Source organism: Myotis lucifugus, unplaced genomic scaffold, assembly GCF_000147115.1.
Source record: "Myotis lucifugus unplaced genomic scaffold, Myoluc2.0 scaffold_6, whole genome shotgun sequence".
In the NCBI taxonomy this organism is placed as follows: domain Eukaryota; kingdom Metazoa; phylum Chordata; class Mammalia; order Chiroptera; family Vespertilionidae; genus Myotis; species Myotis lucifugus.
In genome coordinates this window covers 12,603,550-12,618,320 of record NW_005871054.1, presented here as the reverse complement: position 1 = coordinate 12,618,320, position 14,771 = coordinate 12,603,550, and the positions used below count along the sequence as shown (strand labels likewise).

General features: G+C 53.9%; 1 protein-coding gene across 7 annotated transcripts in view; it reads left to right on the top strand.

Annotated features, from left to right (window-relative positions):
- The window catches only part of TTC7A (tetratricopeptide repeat domain 7A), a 106,927-nt gene that overhangs the window by 23,430 nt on the left and 68,726 nt on the right, over nt 1–14,771 (top strand). For 5 of the 7 annotated variants that reach the window (XM_006083380.3, XM_023747019.1, XM_014447516.2 and 2 more), the window contains 2 exons: nt 3,628–3,758; nt 5,348–5,463. The exons of 1 other annotated variant lie outside the window; for it this stretch is intronic. In XM_006083380.3, the coding sequence (XP_006083442.1) occupies nt 3,628–3,758; nt 5,348–5,463 (247 nt within the window). The remainder of the gene's footprint in view (nt 1–3,627; nt 3,759–5,347; nt 5,464–14,771) is intronic. One more of the 7 variants, XM_023747041.1, reaches the window with a different exon arrangement.

The following is a 14,771-nucleotide window of genomic DNA, read 5'->3' as shown; positions in this document are numbered from 1 at the left end:
CCATCCCCTCACTCAGTGCCAGGCCCTGCTCTCACTGGGTGCAAGATCAATCAGAAATGGGCAGAGAGGATGGTGACCATGTAGGACAAAGGCTCACACAAGGAGATGCAGCTAAAACATTCCGCTGGTTTGAGGTTGGGGGGCTGAAGAAGGTTTCCGAGAGGAGGTGGTTTTGCTGTGAGCATCCAAGGACAATAGGATTTAGAATTCTCGGAGAATTGGGAGCAGAAGGAGAAATGAAGCACAGGAGGCCCCCCAGACAGATGTTACTAAGTTCACTGCTTTGCGACCCCTCAACTGCAGGCCTGGGACCGGCAGCCTGAACCTGCCAGGCCACTGGCATCGTCTATCACAGTTCAGGGTCCAGATTGGGGGCAGGAGGGGAGCCAGCCAGCGGCACATCTCGGGCTGGGGGACAGGGTGGCTGTGTTAAAACAGGGCCACGCTGCCTTCTGGAGTTGGCGGTGTCCTCCTGCCACCTGCAGTTGGTCTCCCAGGCTAGGTCTCGGGACAGCTTGTATGTTTGCCCCACCTTCCTGCTGGGCAGACAGGCCACATGACCGAGGAGCAGGGGCTGGGCCAGCACGGGCAGGGAGCAGTGGGGCCGCTTTCTGCCTTCTTTCTGCGGCTCCTCCACTGCTCCCTCTATTTCTCCTCCCCCTTTAGTCCTCTCCAGTGAGGAGCTGAAATGGTTGTGAGTCTTTGGCAGGAAGCAGTTGACACTCAGGGACACAAGGAACTGAGTTTTTGTGTTGAGCAAGGGCCTTCACCTTCACCACTTCCCCCTAGACCGAGCCACCCCGACCTTCAGACCTACTCACACCCCAGCCAGGCAGAGGGCAAGGTCACTGGATCCGTAGAGTTGGGATGTAGCCAAGAAAACAATAATAATTCCTCACCTTGTATTGGCAGAGACTTTGTACTTTGTCAGACATGATCAGGCTTGCTGTTTCTGCAGCCAGCCAGTGCTTGCCAAGCACCTACTGTGCGCCAGGTTGTGGAAAGGTGAATGTGATAAGGTCGATGCCTTTAAGGAGCCTACAGGCTGGCTGGGCAAATGTGTGAACAAATATGTGTAAGAAATGGTGGGGCAGGTATGTATAAAGTACAGACCGAGATCCAAGAAGGGAATGGTTGGTTATACCAGGTATGTTGGGAGGGGCATCATAGAAGAGACTCAGTGGGGCAGAAGGAGAGAGGTAATTTGGGGTAGACGGGGGCGGGTGGGGGGTGCATTCTAGGCAGCAGTAGCAACTTGAGCAGGGTCAGCAGTTGGGTGCAGGAGGCTGGGTGTGGACATGGCGGTTATGGTGTATGAGACAGCTCAGGCTGCTATGACAGGTACCACAGGCTTGTATGCCACAGACATTTATTTCTCACCGTTCTGGAGGCTGGAAGTCTGAGATCAATGCACCAGCATGGTCAGGTTGTGGTGAGAGCCCTCTTCCAGGTGGTAGGCTGCCAACTTTCGCTGTGTGCTCACGTGGTGGCAGGAGGGAGGGAGCTCTCTGGGGCCTCTTTTATAAGGGCTCTATCCCATTAGTGAGGGGTTCACCCTCAGGACCCAATCACCTCCCAAAGACCCCACTCCCAATACCATCAACATATGGATTTGGGGGGAACACAACACCCGATCTACAGCATATGGCGAGAGGCAAGGCTGGAGCGGTGGCAGGGATGGATCTTGGAGGGCCTGGAAAGGAGCGTTAGGAGGTTGGACTTTGGTCTGTAGCAGTGGGCACTCCTGGGGGGCTGTAAGTAAACCTGGCAGGATCGCCCTGGGAGCCGTGTGCAGGATGGATTAGAGGGAGGCTGGAGGCAGGGAGGCCAGCTAGGAGGCTGATGTGGGCATCCTCTTGAGCAGTAGGTAGTAAGAGAAGGGAGGGTAGGGCATAGTTATCAGTTGGATGTGGAGGGTGTAGGGCAGGAGAGAGTTGAGGATCTGTTCTTGTAGTTTCTTCGGTCAGTCCAGCTTGAGCACCCAGTGCATGTCAAGTCCTGTGTGGGGCACGAAGATGAGAGACTGGTTCTGCCCATTGGGAACCGGCAGTCTAGGACAGCCCCCTCCAGTCGGGTCTGTGCGAGTTGCAAGTGACAGAAACACAATTTAAACTGACTTAGACTCAAAAAGAGGTTGTGGGGGAGGTTTATAAGTTTCAGGGGGTAGAGCTTCAGCCAAGGTGCTCAAATAGTGTCTTTAAGAACCAGCCCTTTTCCATGATATCTCACCTTTACTCTGCGTAAGCACCATTGATTATCTTTCATGACTAAGTTTATTCAATCTTTCCTGTCTTAAAAAAAACAAACAGATACAAATGTAGTTGTTTTCCCTTACCCCGATCACTTCTAGTAAGTATAACAGTGCTTTCCCTTCTTGGCTTCTTAGATTTTTTGTTTTGGGATTTGGGGTTTTTTGTTTTGCTTTGCTTTAGCACTCTGCTTTTATTTTAATTTAAAAAATGTTTAATTGTGGTAAAGAACACATAACATAAAATTTACCATCACCCTGGCCAGTGTGGCTCAGTTGGTTGGGTGTCATCCGGTGCACCAAAGGTCGAAGGTTCGATTCCCAGTCAGGGCACATGCCCTGGTTTCGGGCTCAATCCCCGGTAGGGGGCATGCAGGAGGCAGTTGATGGATGTTTCTCTCTCTCCCTCTCCCTCTCCCTTCCTCTCTCTCTAAAAATCAATAAACTAAAAACAACAACAACATACTAACCGTTGTTCAGTGCACATGCAGCCGTGTGAACTGCATTCTCGCTGTGCAGCTTCATGTGCAGGCAGGCTTTCCCCGACATTTCCGGGCCGACCTCTCACCAGCTTACCACGTCCAGTGGAAGGAGGAACTGGTTCTTTCTTGGCTCAGACTGGGCCGTGTGCTCCTCCTTAGCCACTGACTGTGGCCGTGAGGGTGGGTCAGCCCGGCTGATGTGCTGCCCTGGAGGTGGACGGGGTCATCACCCTTGAACCGCTCAGGCTGAGACTGCGGGAGGGGTGCTCAAAGGGAAAGCGAGGTGCTGCTGTTGAAAGAATGGGAAGTGGAGGCACAACCAGCAGATGTGCATCCACTCTCGGCCCATAAGACCTGGGTGCAGATCACTTTGGCGAGATAGAAGCTGGTTCCATGGGAGAGGTGCATGTAAAATGCTGTGTAACTCGAGCATCGAGCCTCTACCGTGTGCTGGGGATGGTGGACATCCAAAGAGAATCACATTTGTCCACAGGGAGCTCTCAGCTCCCCGGGGAGAGGAGCTGGCATAAGTAACCACTCTACAATGCAGGGTGCCTGGGGGTGTGGGTGTTTTCTCCTCACAGCCGGAAGGAGGGTCGGGAATGGTTCCTGGAGAGGTTGGTCTGGAAGCATAGGTAGGAGTAGGATGTGGGGGTGTCACAGTGTGGTTCCCCATGTGGGGCATGGGTGCCTGCTGTCTGCCCACCGCTTGGTCCCAGCTGCTGCTAATACCACCATTGCTTAGCCCCCCTCTTCCCCTCCGCGGACCTCCGCCTCCCGCTGGCTGCTCCAGAGCCTAGGTCTCCTCGGTGGAGCCCACCCCGGGCCCCGTGGGAAGGACCTGGAGTCAGGGGGGCCCGAGCAGGGCAGGTTTGAGGTGCTCTCCTCCTCCCGCAGGCCTCTCCCTGGAACGCCTCCCCAACTCCATCGCTTCCCGCCACCGCATGACTGAGCGGGAGGAGGAAGTGATCACCTGCTTCGAGAGGGCCTCCTGGATCGCGCAGGTGTTCCTGCAGGAATTGGAGAAGGTGAGCTGGGAATTACAGCACCGGGTTCATGGCTGCCCTCTACTGAGAACCTACCTCTCAAATTAGAAAAATGTGCCCTGCACGCCTCCAAAGACACACTTTTAGACAGCGGGTGTGATGGCAGAGTAGGTGAGGATCGGCATCCTGCAGGCATCTGCAGGAGGAGGTGGTTATGAGCTGAGAGTCTTCGAGCCCAGGAGACACTTGAATCTCACTCACCTCCTTGGGCAGATGTCAGAATGTCCACCCAGCACCTGTGCTTGTGATGGAGCTTTTTGGCGGAGTCCTCCTGGGGCTCAGTCTCAGCACTCCTGACATTTGGGGCCAGATAGTTCTTGGTTGTGTGGCTGCATTTTATAAAATGTGGAGCAGCATCTCTGGCCTATACCCACTGGATGCCAGCAGCCATTTTTGGTTGAGTCACCCCCCCACCCCCGCACCCCCACCCCCGTTGAGAGGCACTGCCCCAGAGTCCCCCTCCTCGATTGGACTTCGGGAGGAAAGGAGCAGTGATCGAGGTGCTCAGCAGAGACAGGACCAGAGTGCGGTCCCTGGCAGAGGTCCTCGGGGAGACCCGAGGGGTCGAGTTGACCTCGTGAAGTCCGGTGGATTGCTGCTAGCCAGCAGCGTTTTAGGTGCTCTTCACATTTGAATGGCATGGGGTTTGGAGGAAACTTTCATGAAAAAGAAGAGTCTCTCATTCAGACAGAAGCCTGGACTTTGGGCTTTTAAAAGGAGATTAAGGTGATGAGCTGCAATGGTGCTCAGGCCTGGAATCAGTGCCCGGTGGCGCTGGTTACCTCGCGTTGAGGGAGGGCCAGCCAGAGAACCCTGTGCATTCTCAGAAACGCTGTGTTCCTCTGAAGACCCAGCCCCCGCCTCTGAGCAGCTGAGAACATCTCTTAAATCTGCTTTGATTTCTGAAAAATAAGGTGACTGGCTCGTCGATATTTTTCTTGGATCAGAGAAGGGAAATGGCATCATGAAGGCAGGCCAATCCGGTGGTGGGGCTGGGATCAGAGAAGGGAAATGGCATCATGGAGGCAGGCCAATCGTGGTGGGGCTGGGTGGCCTCTTACTGAGAGACTGAAAGCCCAGTTAGTAGCATAATTGTTCCTCGGCTTTTCTGGAACCTGGGGGCCCTGCCCTCGGGCTCTTTTGATGTTCCGTGATTGTTTGACAGGGACAGTGTGGTGCCTGGCAGATGGGAGGCACTCGGGTGTTTGTTGAATGAATGAACCAATAAGCAGTAGAGATAGCCTGGAATTGGTAGCTGGCCACACCTGAGTTTGAGTCGGGCGCATGCCAGCTTTGTGACTTTGGGCACTTTCTGAGCCTCAGTTACCTCCTCTGTAAAATGCAGACAAAGCCAGCTTTGTAGGGCTGTCGTGGCATCCGGCATCTGGGTGGGGAGAGAGTGCTATAGACATATTGTAAACTAAAGCAAGTTGGGTTGGATTTGGTCTGAGTACTGCACCACGTTCCCATGGGGTGGCTGGGGACTCGGGGTGGTCACGGGGCCGGCTCTGCCTGCCTGGGCTGACCCTCAAAACTCAGGGACAGTGGCTTTCTCTCTGTTCCCTTCCCAGGTCACTAATAACAACACGTCACGGCACCTGAAAGGCTCCCACCCCGTTGACTATGAGCTCACCTACTTCCTGGAAGCTGCCCTGCAGAGCGCTTACGTGACAAACCTGAAGAAGGGGTAGGTCGCCGGCCGCCGAGTGGGACGCAGAAGTTTCTCTCTGACGGCGGTGGCGTTTAGTCTGGCCTCCCTCTTCTCTGTGTGTGTGCTCTGGAGGGATCCGTGGGGCTGCTTGCTCACATTTGTCACACCAAGCTGTTCAGAGTGGGGAAGGGCCGAGATTCAGGAGCAATAAAGCCTGCACATGCTTCCGGGAGAGCCAGGCCTCTGTAGAAGGGAGAGAGCGAAGGACCGTGCGCTGGGCAGCGGGTGTCCGTCTGTATCGTTCACTGGCACCTCAGGTGTTGGGTAAAGTCATTTTGCTTCTTTGAACCTCAGTCTCCCCAAAAATGAAACGGGGAAGTTGGTTCCTGCTCGTTCCAGCTTTCAAGGGGCAGTGAGATGTGAGGGGACATGTGGTGAACAGAAAGGCCTGGCATGGTTTTGTGGATGCTGCTGTCTGTCGATGAGGTGGCAGAAGGGGTGGTTCTGCGTTGCCCGGAGAGCCCTGGGAATGCTCACCTGCCTCAGCCCCAGAGCGTGGTGCCCCCACCCTCCTCAGCCTTTGTGCCCTCCCTGCGTGAAGAGCGCGGTGGGTGCTCCCCAGGTGGGCTGGGGCGGTGGTGTGGTGCCAGGCCCAGAGGGTGCTTCACGGGGTGCGCTGGATGGTGATGAGGGAGGGAGGAGCTATAGAGTCAGGAGGACGTGCTGCAGGCAACTGTGGCTCTTTGGGGTTCTGCAGGGGTCAGCCTGCCTGCGGGAATGCCAGCACCAGCCAGAGACTCACAGGCGGGGGCTGAGGCGGGGCTCCTGCACGGCCCTGCAGCAGAGACTGTGTGCCCCACCTGCTCCCCCCAACCCCTTGCATCATGACTCCCCTCCGCAGACGCTGGCCTGGGCTGTGAGGACACCACGGCCAGCCCCACGGAGCTCTCTCTGCTCTGACTGGCTGGAGCCCTTGGAAGCCCCCATTTTTTTCCCGTATGTTTTATTTCCTTTGTTTTATTTTGTATGTTTTATTTCACTTTGTTCGTTTTTTTAATTTAACTTTTTTCCAATAGGCGGTTCTTATATGATACCATGCTTGAACTTTACACCTTCTGCTTTTCTTTCTTTTTTTCTTTTTTTTTTTTAATTTCTCAAGTGCTAAGGGGGGCAGCGGTGTCCCCATGTGCACCAGAGGCCCAGAGAGCAGTGGCAGCCCAAGGGTGGGTGTGGTCCTGTGGCCCCCGACGTGGGTCTGGGGGGCATCGCAAGGACACCGGGAAACACACTGGCTCTGCTCCAGCTCCACCTTCTGCTTTTTTGGTCCTTTTTCCGTTGCTGAGCTTCGGTTTCAGAGAGATGGTGGCCCAGAGTGCTGGTTCCTGTTTTTGCTGCCCAGGTGGCTGGGCCTGGCTGCCCCACTCCAGCTGGAGACTGCATTGCCCCTCCCCCAGGGGCTCTCTAGTCAGCAGTGGCAGCTCAGGGACAATGGGGGACAAGAAGAGATGCCACCCTCAGCCCCTATCTGCAGAGATTTGGGAGAAGGGGCTGCTGAACCTCTGCAACCTGTTTTTGCAAATAAAGTTTTATTGGAACATAGCCACACCCATTGTTTACATACTTTCTCACCCACAGAGCTGAGCAGTTGAGATTGAGACCCTGTAATGCAAAGCCTAAAATATTTACCCTCTGGCCCTTTATAGAAAAGAGTTTGCAGAGTGACGCCTGCTCTGCGTTTAGGAAGCCCTCGCTCCCGGGGCCTCTTATAGAAGAGGTGCCCTTCTCCTTCTGCCTGGGAGCCCCGTAGAGTCAATTTTGTGGGAGGGGACAGTTCTTATTTCAGTGTTCTGTCCCGTTCGTTCGTTCGTTCGTTCATTCATTCATTCAACAAATATTCATTACACTGATACATGGCACTTATTAAGTGCTGAATTTGTTCCAGGTGCTTAAGTGCTTTGCTTGCATGTATATTTAATTCTCCCAGCAGTCCCCTGAGGTAGGTGCTGTTATTAGCATCCCCGTTTTACAGGTGGGAAGCCGAGGCACAGAGAACATAAATGATGGTCGTGTGTGCAGCCAGGATTATGTATGCAGTTCCCGTCTGACACTCTTAACCACTAGGCTACCCTGTCTTCAGCAGAAGCCCTGGGGTTAATAAGACCCTGCTGCTCACAGCCTAGCATTTGTTCCCCTGAGTGTGCTCAAGCTTGGTAGGTGTGGTCCCAGCTTCTGGTTCAAAGAGTTTGGTGGGCGCCCTCACCGTCTAGAGGACTTCAGGACAGGACCTGCCAGCGATGTCCCTGAGCGAGTTCCTCTGTACCCTCCATCATTCCTCCAGCTCTGCTTCCTCCCCTCTAACAGGGAGCTTCTGTGTGAGGGTCCCAGAAGAGGGAGGGAATGAAAAGATACCTTGAGCACCGAGGCATTACTGTTAACTCCCTCTCTGCTGAGGTTCACCCCTCAGGGCTGCCTGCTTCCCTTCCCCACATTGAGTTTTCTGCAGGCGTGATGAGGTTAAGGTGAACGTCAGGGTGGCCAGGAGGGAAGTGGGGAGAAGACCAGCAAGTTCCAAGCACCTTCTGTGTGCCAGGCGGACCACGTGATCTGCACAAGGTCGTGTGACCCTACTTCACTTGCGAGGGGACAAAGGCTCAAAACGGTTGGGTAGCTTGCCTGGCCTTACCCACTGGGATTTTAACTTCAATCTGAGTGGCCTGGAAAGCCATGCCCTTTCCAGTTTGGAGTGAGGAGGGGCAGCCTGGGCAGCCTGTGGGGCGTGGGGGAGAAGGACAGGAGGGCCTGATGAGGGTTCCAGTGTCTGGGCTGATTCTTGGTATGCTGACCGGGACTCTCACTGCCTCTCAGGCCCTGAGTCTCCATTCCCCGAGGGGGTGGCTCCTCTTCCTTTAGCTGGTCCCACACCCTCTTTGGAGTGACCCGTTTCCTCCCCTGCTGTGTGTGCCTGTGTGCGTGCACGTGTGCGTGTGTGTGTTGCCAGCAGTGGGCAGAGGCATTAACCAGCCACCACCTTCCAGGAAATCCCAAGTAATTTCAGTTACTTTTCTGTTCCTGTCACTCTGCTCCCCTCCTTTCAACCTCTTTTCCTCCTGAAGCACAAACTAAGTCCTTAGAATCAGGATGCTCACCCCTCCGTCTCCCCTCCCATCCTCTGGCGCCTCCCTAATAAAGAGGAATGGAAATTGACTCATCATTTCTTTCCAAGCGAACAGCCCAAACTGTTGGTTTCCTGGGGCCACATCCCACTCAGAGGCGGCCCAGAGTGTGGCAGATATCTAAAGCAGAGGTCCCAGCCCTGTGCCCAGCTGGGCTTTCATTATTTCTTCACACCTTTCTTCTCAATAGTAGCTAGTACTTGTTCAGTACTTACTGCCTGCCAGGCAGCGTGCCCTGAAGTGGGCACTAATAAATCCCCATTTTGCTGAAGAAAGGAGGTGAAGCCACAGGGCCAGCAGGTGGTGTTGCCGGCAGATCTGGTGCTGGCCTGGGTCTGTGGAGGCCTGTCCTTTGTGTGTGAGTGGCATCCCTGGCCTCCACCTGTTAGACACCAGAACCTGCCCCACCCCAAAGTGTAACAACCAAAATGTCTCCAGACACTGACAGAAGTCCTGGGGTGGAGGTGGGGGGACAAAGTCGCCCCCGGTTGAGAACCAGTGTCTTAGCCTAAGGTGTGAGAAGCGGAAGGTCAGGGGGAGATTGGGACCCAGACACCCACACTGAGTCTTCTCCTCCAGGGCAGCTCTGGAAAGTCCCTTAAAGGGCTCCAGGCCGGTGTGGCTTCGTGGTTGAGCATCGACCTATGAACCAGGAGGTCAGGGTTCAATTCCCAGTCAGGGCACATGCCCAGGTTGTGGGCTCTATCCCCAGTGTGGGGCATGCAGGAGGCAGCCAATCAGTGATCCTCTCTCATCATTGATGCTCTGAAATCAATAAAAAATATATTTAAAAAAACAAAACACACTTTTTAAAAAAATATATTTTTTTTATTGATTTTTTTTACAGAGAGGAAGGGAGAGGGATAGAGAGTTAGAAACATCGATCAGCTGCCTCCTGCACACTCCCTACTGGGGATGTGCCAGCAACCAAGGTACATGCCCTTGACCGGAATCGAACCTGGGACCCTTGAGTCTGCAGGCCGACGCTCCACTGAGCCAAACTGGTTAGGGCCACACACACTTTGTTAAAAAAAAAAAAAAAAAGGCGGGGGGAATGTTCCAGGCCATTTCCTGCTGGTTATATTCACCCCCACTTGCTGGACACTTCGGGGGGGAAGGGGCATCCAGAGGGGTCACGACCCAGTAGGGGGGATGGGGCTAAGGTAAGAAAGCCCAGAGAAGAGCCCACGGTGTGCCAGGCACCCCACCTGACTTGGGATTGGAGCCGGGAACAGGACGAGGTCCCCTCCTATGGAGCTCACATCCCAGTGGGAGTCAACAGTGAAGGAGCCAAAAGTAGTCGCCAGACCACGCTGTGTGCTAGGGAGGAAAAGGCAGGGAGGGGGGGGCGCTGCTGGGCAGGGTGGACTCCTAGGATGCAGGTGAGCATTCCCAGGGCCCGGTGGAGTGGAGCCAGGAACCAGGAGTTGTGTGGGTGCTAGAAGAGGTTCCTTAGGGCCTAAGGAACAGGAGAGATGGTGGGACCTGCTTCTGGGTGGGCATCTGAGAGCCAGTGCTCATTCCCACCTGGGCCTGGGGCGAACCCAGCCCCCAGAGGGCCTGGGGCAGAGCCCCTGCCAAGAATTGAGTGCTCTGCCCTCCCACTTCCCCCCTCCCCAGACCAGATGACCACAGCAGCGCCTGCTCCCAGGATCCAGCCCTGTCCCTCCCTCGGGGATTTGACATAACTTAAAGGGTGTGGTGTTCTCCACTGTGCAGAGGGGGTGACGTCTGCTTGAGCTGCAGACAGCACTTCCTTTATTCTGAGCTTCAGTGGAGCCTGGGCCTCCCTCAAGCTGCCCGGTTACTCATTCAGTGTGCCTGAGGGACATTAATTTTTTCCAGGGGTCTTGCCCTATTGATCCAGCAGTTAATTCCCCCAGATGACTCCTGCCCCTTGCTCTGTGGCTGGTGACACAGAGCCTAATTGATCTGGAACTGTAAGTGCTGGCTTGAAAGGACAATCAAGAATTGGGAGGCCCCAATCTGGGATGCCTGGCATTCAACTCCCCTCGTGGCCACCAGAGGGCAGTCGTGGACTCTGGTTGGAGCCTCGCCCCAGGCAGTTCTGAGAATGCCAGCTGCCAGGAGGGGGCACCTTTCTGGCATGTTCTTGGGAGGAGGAGGGGAAGGGGGAATAGTGGTAGCTGGGCCCAGGGCCCTGGCCGCAGAGGAGGCTTGGTTTTCCTTTGCAGGAAGTAGCTCCAGGGGGTGAGGCAGCAGGGGAGCTGGGACAATACAATGCCCTGGAAGCTGACTGTCCCTCCCTGGCCTTGACCACAGGGACCAAGTCTCTGGGCATCTCCCAAGAATAAGAACGTGAGCCCAGTTAGCTCTTCTCCTCCAAGTGAGCAAGGGGCCATTTCTCTTTGGGGTGGTTCTTTTTTCTTCCTTCTGCCTAGCCCACTCTTGGCTCAGGGCTAGGAGTGAGCTTAGGCCTAACTGTGTGTTCAACCAGGTGGGCTATGTCTTGTGCATGTTCTTTAAAAAAAAATTTCTTTAATTACTAAAGCCACATGTGCTCATTATACCAAAACCAAACAATAGAGAAGGGAGTGTGTGTTTTCTAAGGGAGTTCCCAGGAGCTTGGCAGGTTGTTCAGCCTTATGAAAGCACTCTCCCCTTCTGTTGCCGTGCATACACACACACACACACACACACACACACACACACACACGCTTCACCTTGGCAACTAGGTGCTGAGTTGAGAAGCAACTAAGGCAGTTAGGGCTGCAGATGGTTATGAGGAGGCACCTTAGAAAGCCCAGCCTGCTTTTTGGTGACCCTGTGAGGGTTGTGTTCAGTCAGCATCGTTTTGTCTTGCTCTCAGCAGCCACACAGTATCTGCAGTGCTGGGGGAGGGCAGGAGCATATCACTCTAAGGGGGATCACTCCAGAGCGAAGCCCAGGAGAACCTCTTGGTGGTCTGTGTCCCATTTTGGGGCACAGGGAGACCTGAGTTCTGCTGGGGAGCACACGCTCTTCCAGCCTCTGAATGCACAGCCTGCTTATTGTCAGCACCCCTGCCCCTCCCCCACCCCTTGCCTGGACCTCCTCAGTGCCCCTCAAGGAGCTTCACAGCCTCTTTCTGGGGCTGGGGGTGAAGAGCCGAGCTTTAGTTTTTAAAAGTGATGGTGTGGGTGGGTCCATGGCGGGAGTGAACAGCTTGATAACCTTTGAACTTCACCCGACCTTGCCTCCGGACTCAGCCCTCCTGCTGTTGAGACCTGCCAGCTATCTGTGCTCTTCTGAGTCTTTGAGCAGAAACCTCTCATACACAGTTTGCAGTGCCAGCCCCGAGGCGGGACTTCTGGCCAGGGTCGTATGCACTAGTGTCTGAATAGGTTCCATTCAGCCATAAATTCCAGGCACTTTTTTATTCTCTGTTTCAAATAACCCCCCGCCCCCCCCCCAAAAAAAATGTGTGTGTGGATCACCTACTGTATGCAAAACAGTTTGCTAAGCTCTGACTACATCAAGAGGGGCTAGTTTATAACAGGCTGAGCTCCTTCCGTGCAGGGCGTGAGTGTGATGCTCAGGCATCTCTACGTTCATCCCACCGGTGTCTGTTAGGTGCCTGTTGAGAACAGGTCTGATGGCCAGGCACTTGGGATGCAGCAGGCACTTGGCAAAGATTTAGTTAGTTGAGCCCTGTGAGTCCTGGAGTTCTAATGGCTGGAAAGGAAAGGTGTCTTTTTAGTTCAAAGGCAGTAAACGCTGAACCTCATGGTGCCGAACCTCATGGTGCCCGTGGGAAGCCTGCCTCTCCCCTTGGGTAAGTGATAGCCTGGAAAGGCAGGTATCTGTTGGGAAATGGGGGCTTTTTATTCCACATTTGACTTCCTGAGTGCCTTCCGTGTGCCAAGCCCCGTGCTGGTCCTGGGATAACAAAGCCTCAGCCACCTTTTAAAAAGCTGCGAAAACTGAAGGAGATGAAGCACTTTGAAAAATCCGCGCTGCTGCCTGCTGCTGACAGGGGACCCGAGACGCGTGCGGCCTCCTGCACGGCCCACTGGAGGCCTCCCTGAGCTGTTGCCTTGACCTCTCCCAGCGTTCACAAGTCCTCTTGCTTTCTGCTCCTGGCCAGCCGGGCTTTCCTGGAGTTGGAATCAGTGGCTTCCTGGCTTCTCCACGTGCAGCCTGATCCTGGGCCAGGGTTTGTTTGAGACCCTGTTTGGATATTGTGAAAAGTGGCAGCTTTGCTCAGAAAGGTCAGCGTGAGAGACGGAACAAAGAGATCTTTCAAGCTGGCCCCTCGCGAGGCTCGGAAAAGCCCCAGCTCTACCTGGTGCGGGCAGCCTGAGACTTTGGGGCAGATTGCTCAGGCTGGTGGGACAAACCCCCTCTGGGTTCTCGTTTCCTGGAGGGGTGAGCTGAGGGGCACCTCAACAGGTCAGCGCCAGCTAGGAGCCCGAATCTCTCCCTGTGCAGTCCTGGCCACTGGAACCCATGTGTTAGGTTTTCTCTATATGCATTTAATAAAATTTGGGCTTTCCCCAAAAGATGCCTGAGGGTGATTATTCCTTAGCTAAAGAATTCCTGGGAATTTATTTTGATACCAAAAGCCCTTACAGATTCAAAAATGGTAAAAATACACAATTTTTTGAACATAGGATCTTGTTAAAATGCAGTTCTAACTCCTTGTCTGTGTGTGTGTTGGGGGAAGCAGGGACTCTGAAAGCCTGCATTTCTCTCAAGCCCCCAGGTGATGCCCGTGTCCCCCGAGGGTCTGGGAGCACCCTTCAGTGCTGATGATGTAGGGACCAAAGGCGGAGAGAGGACAGTCCTTGCGCTAGAGTGGAAAGAAGGGGCCACAGTCCCTCTTGGCTCTGGCCTCCTGGCCGCAGCCTGGGCCAGACTGCCAGGGAGGAGGCTGGCAGGTGGCCCACAGAGTGGAAAATCACCCACAGGTCCCAGGACCCAGCCCCACCTCAGCCAATGGCCGTTTGGCCCTGCTGCCAGGACAGAATTCTCCGGCAGACTTGCCAGCCAGCCATTTCCTCTCTCCGGGAGCTCGTGCAGTCTGTCTGTTTCCTCTCTCCTGGTGGTGGCCTGCTGTCCAGTGCGGGGGTTGTGGTCTCAGTGGCATCGAAGGGCTATCTGCCAATTCTTCCTATTGAACTCATGGGGGTTCCCAGCCTGTCTCTGGTGTGACCAGGAAATCCTGTTCTTATGTCCCCTGGGCGGCAGGGGTGGGGGGGAAGGGGGTTGGTGGAGTGAGTAAGATGGACACAAAGCTAGAGGATCTCCTCAGGCACTTGCTTCCTCCCCCTTACTATTAGCCCCTGAGCATCCATGCAAATAATGTGGCAAATTACGTTATAAGTAATATGGTCTTTAGGACCCAAATTAGGAGGAGAAAGGAAAATAACTAATATTAGTGACCACATGCCTGGGTGTGCTTGGGGCTTCTCATACGTTCATCTTCCTGACAGCAAATGAGGACTCTTCCTCCCAGAGATGGAGAGATGAGGACTCAATGCCTTCCTTCCCAAGATTTAGGATCTGACTGCAAATCTGGGGTCTCCACATCTGGTTGTGTCTCTGGAACCTGGCTTCTTAGCATAGGAGAATGGGAAGACACTGGGGGGTCATCTAAACCAGTGGTTCTCAAATCTCAGTGTCCATCGGAACCCTCTGGAGATCTGATAAAACCCAAATTGCTGGGCTGGAGTGGGGGATCTCGGAATTTGTTTTTCTAAAAAGTTTCTAGGATGCTGATGCTGCTGGTTCAGGGACCACACTTTGAGAACCTATGGTCTAAACCAGCCGTGGGCAAACTACGGCCCGCGGACTGGATCCGGCCCGTTTGAAATGAATAAAACTAAAAAAAAAAAAAAGACCGTACCCTTTTATGTAATGATGTTTACTTTGAATTTATATTAGTTCACACAAACACTCCATCCATGCTTTTGTTCCGGCCCTCCGGTCCAGTTTAAGAACCCATTGTGGCCCTCGAGCCAAAAAGTTTGCCTACCCCTGGTCTAAACTATGGTTTCTCAAAGTATGGGCTGAATAGCTCTAGCAATACACAAGGTGGTTTTAGGTGATACACCAACTTTTAAAAAGTACTTCTGTATTTAATATCTGTTAGTAAAGAAAAATAACTATCACACCAAATCCTTGATTTCAGGTATTTTTTATTTAGGTAAGATAACTACTGAAATAAAA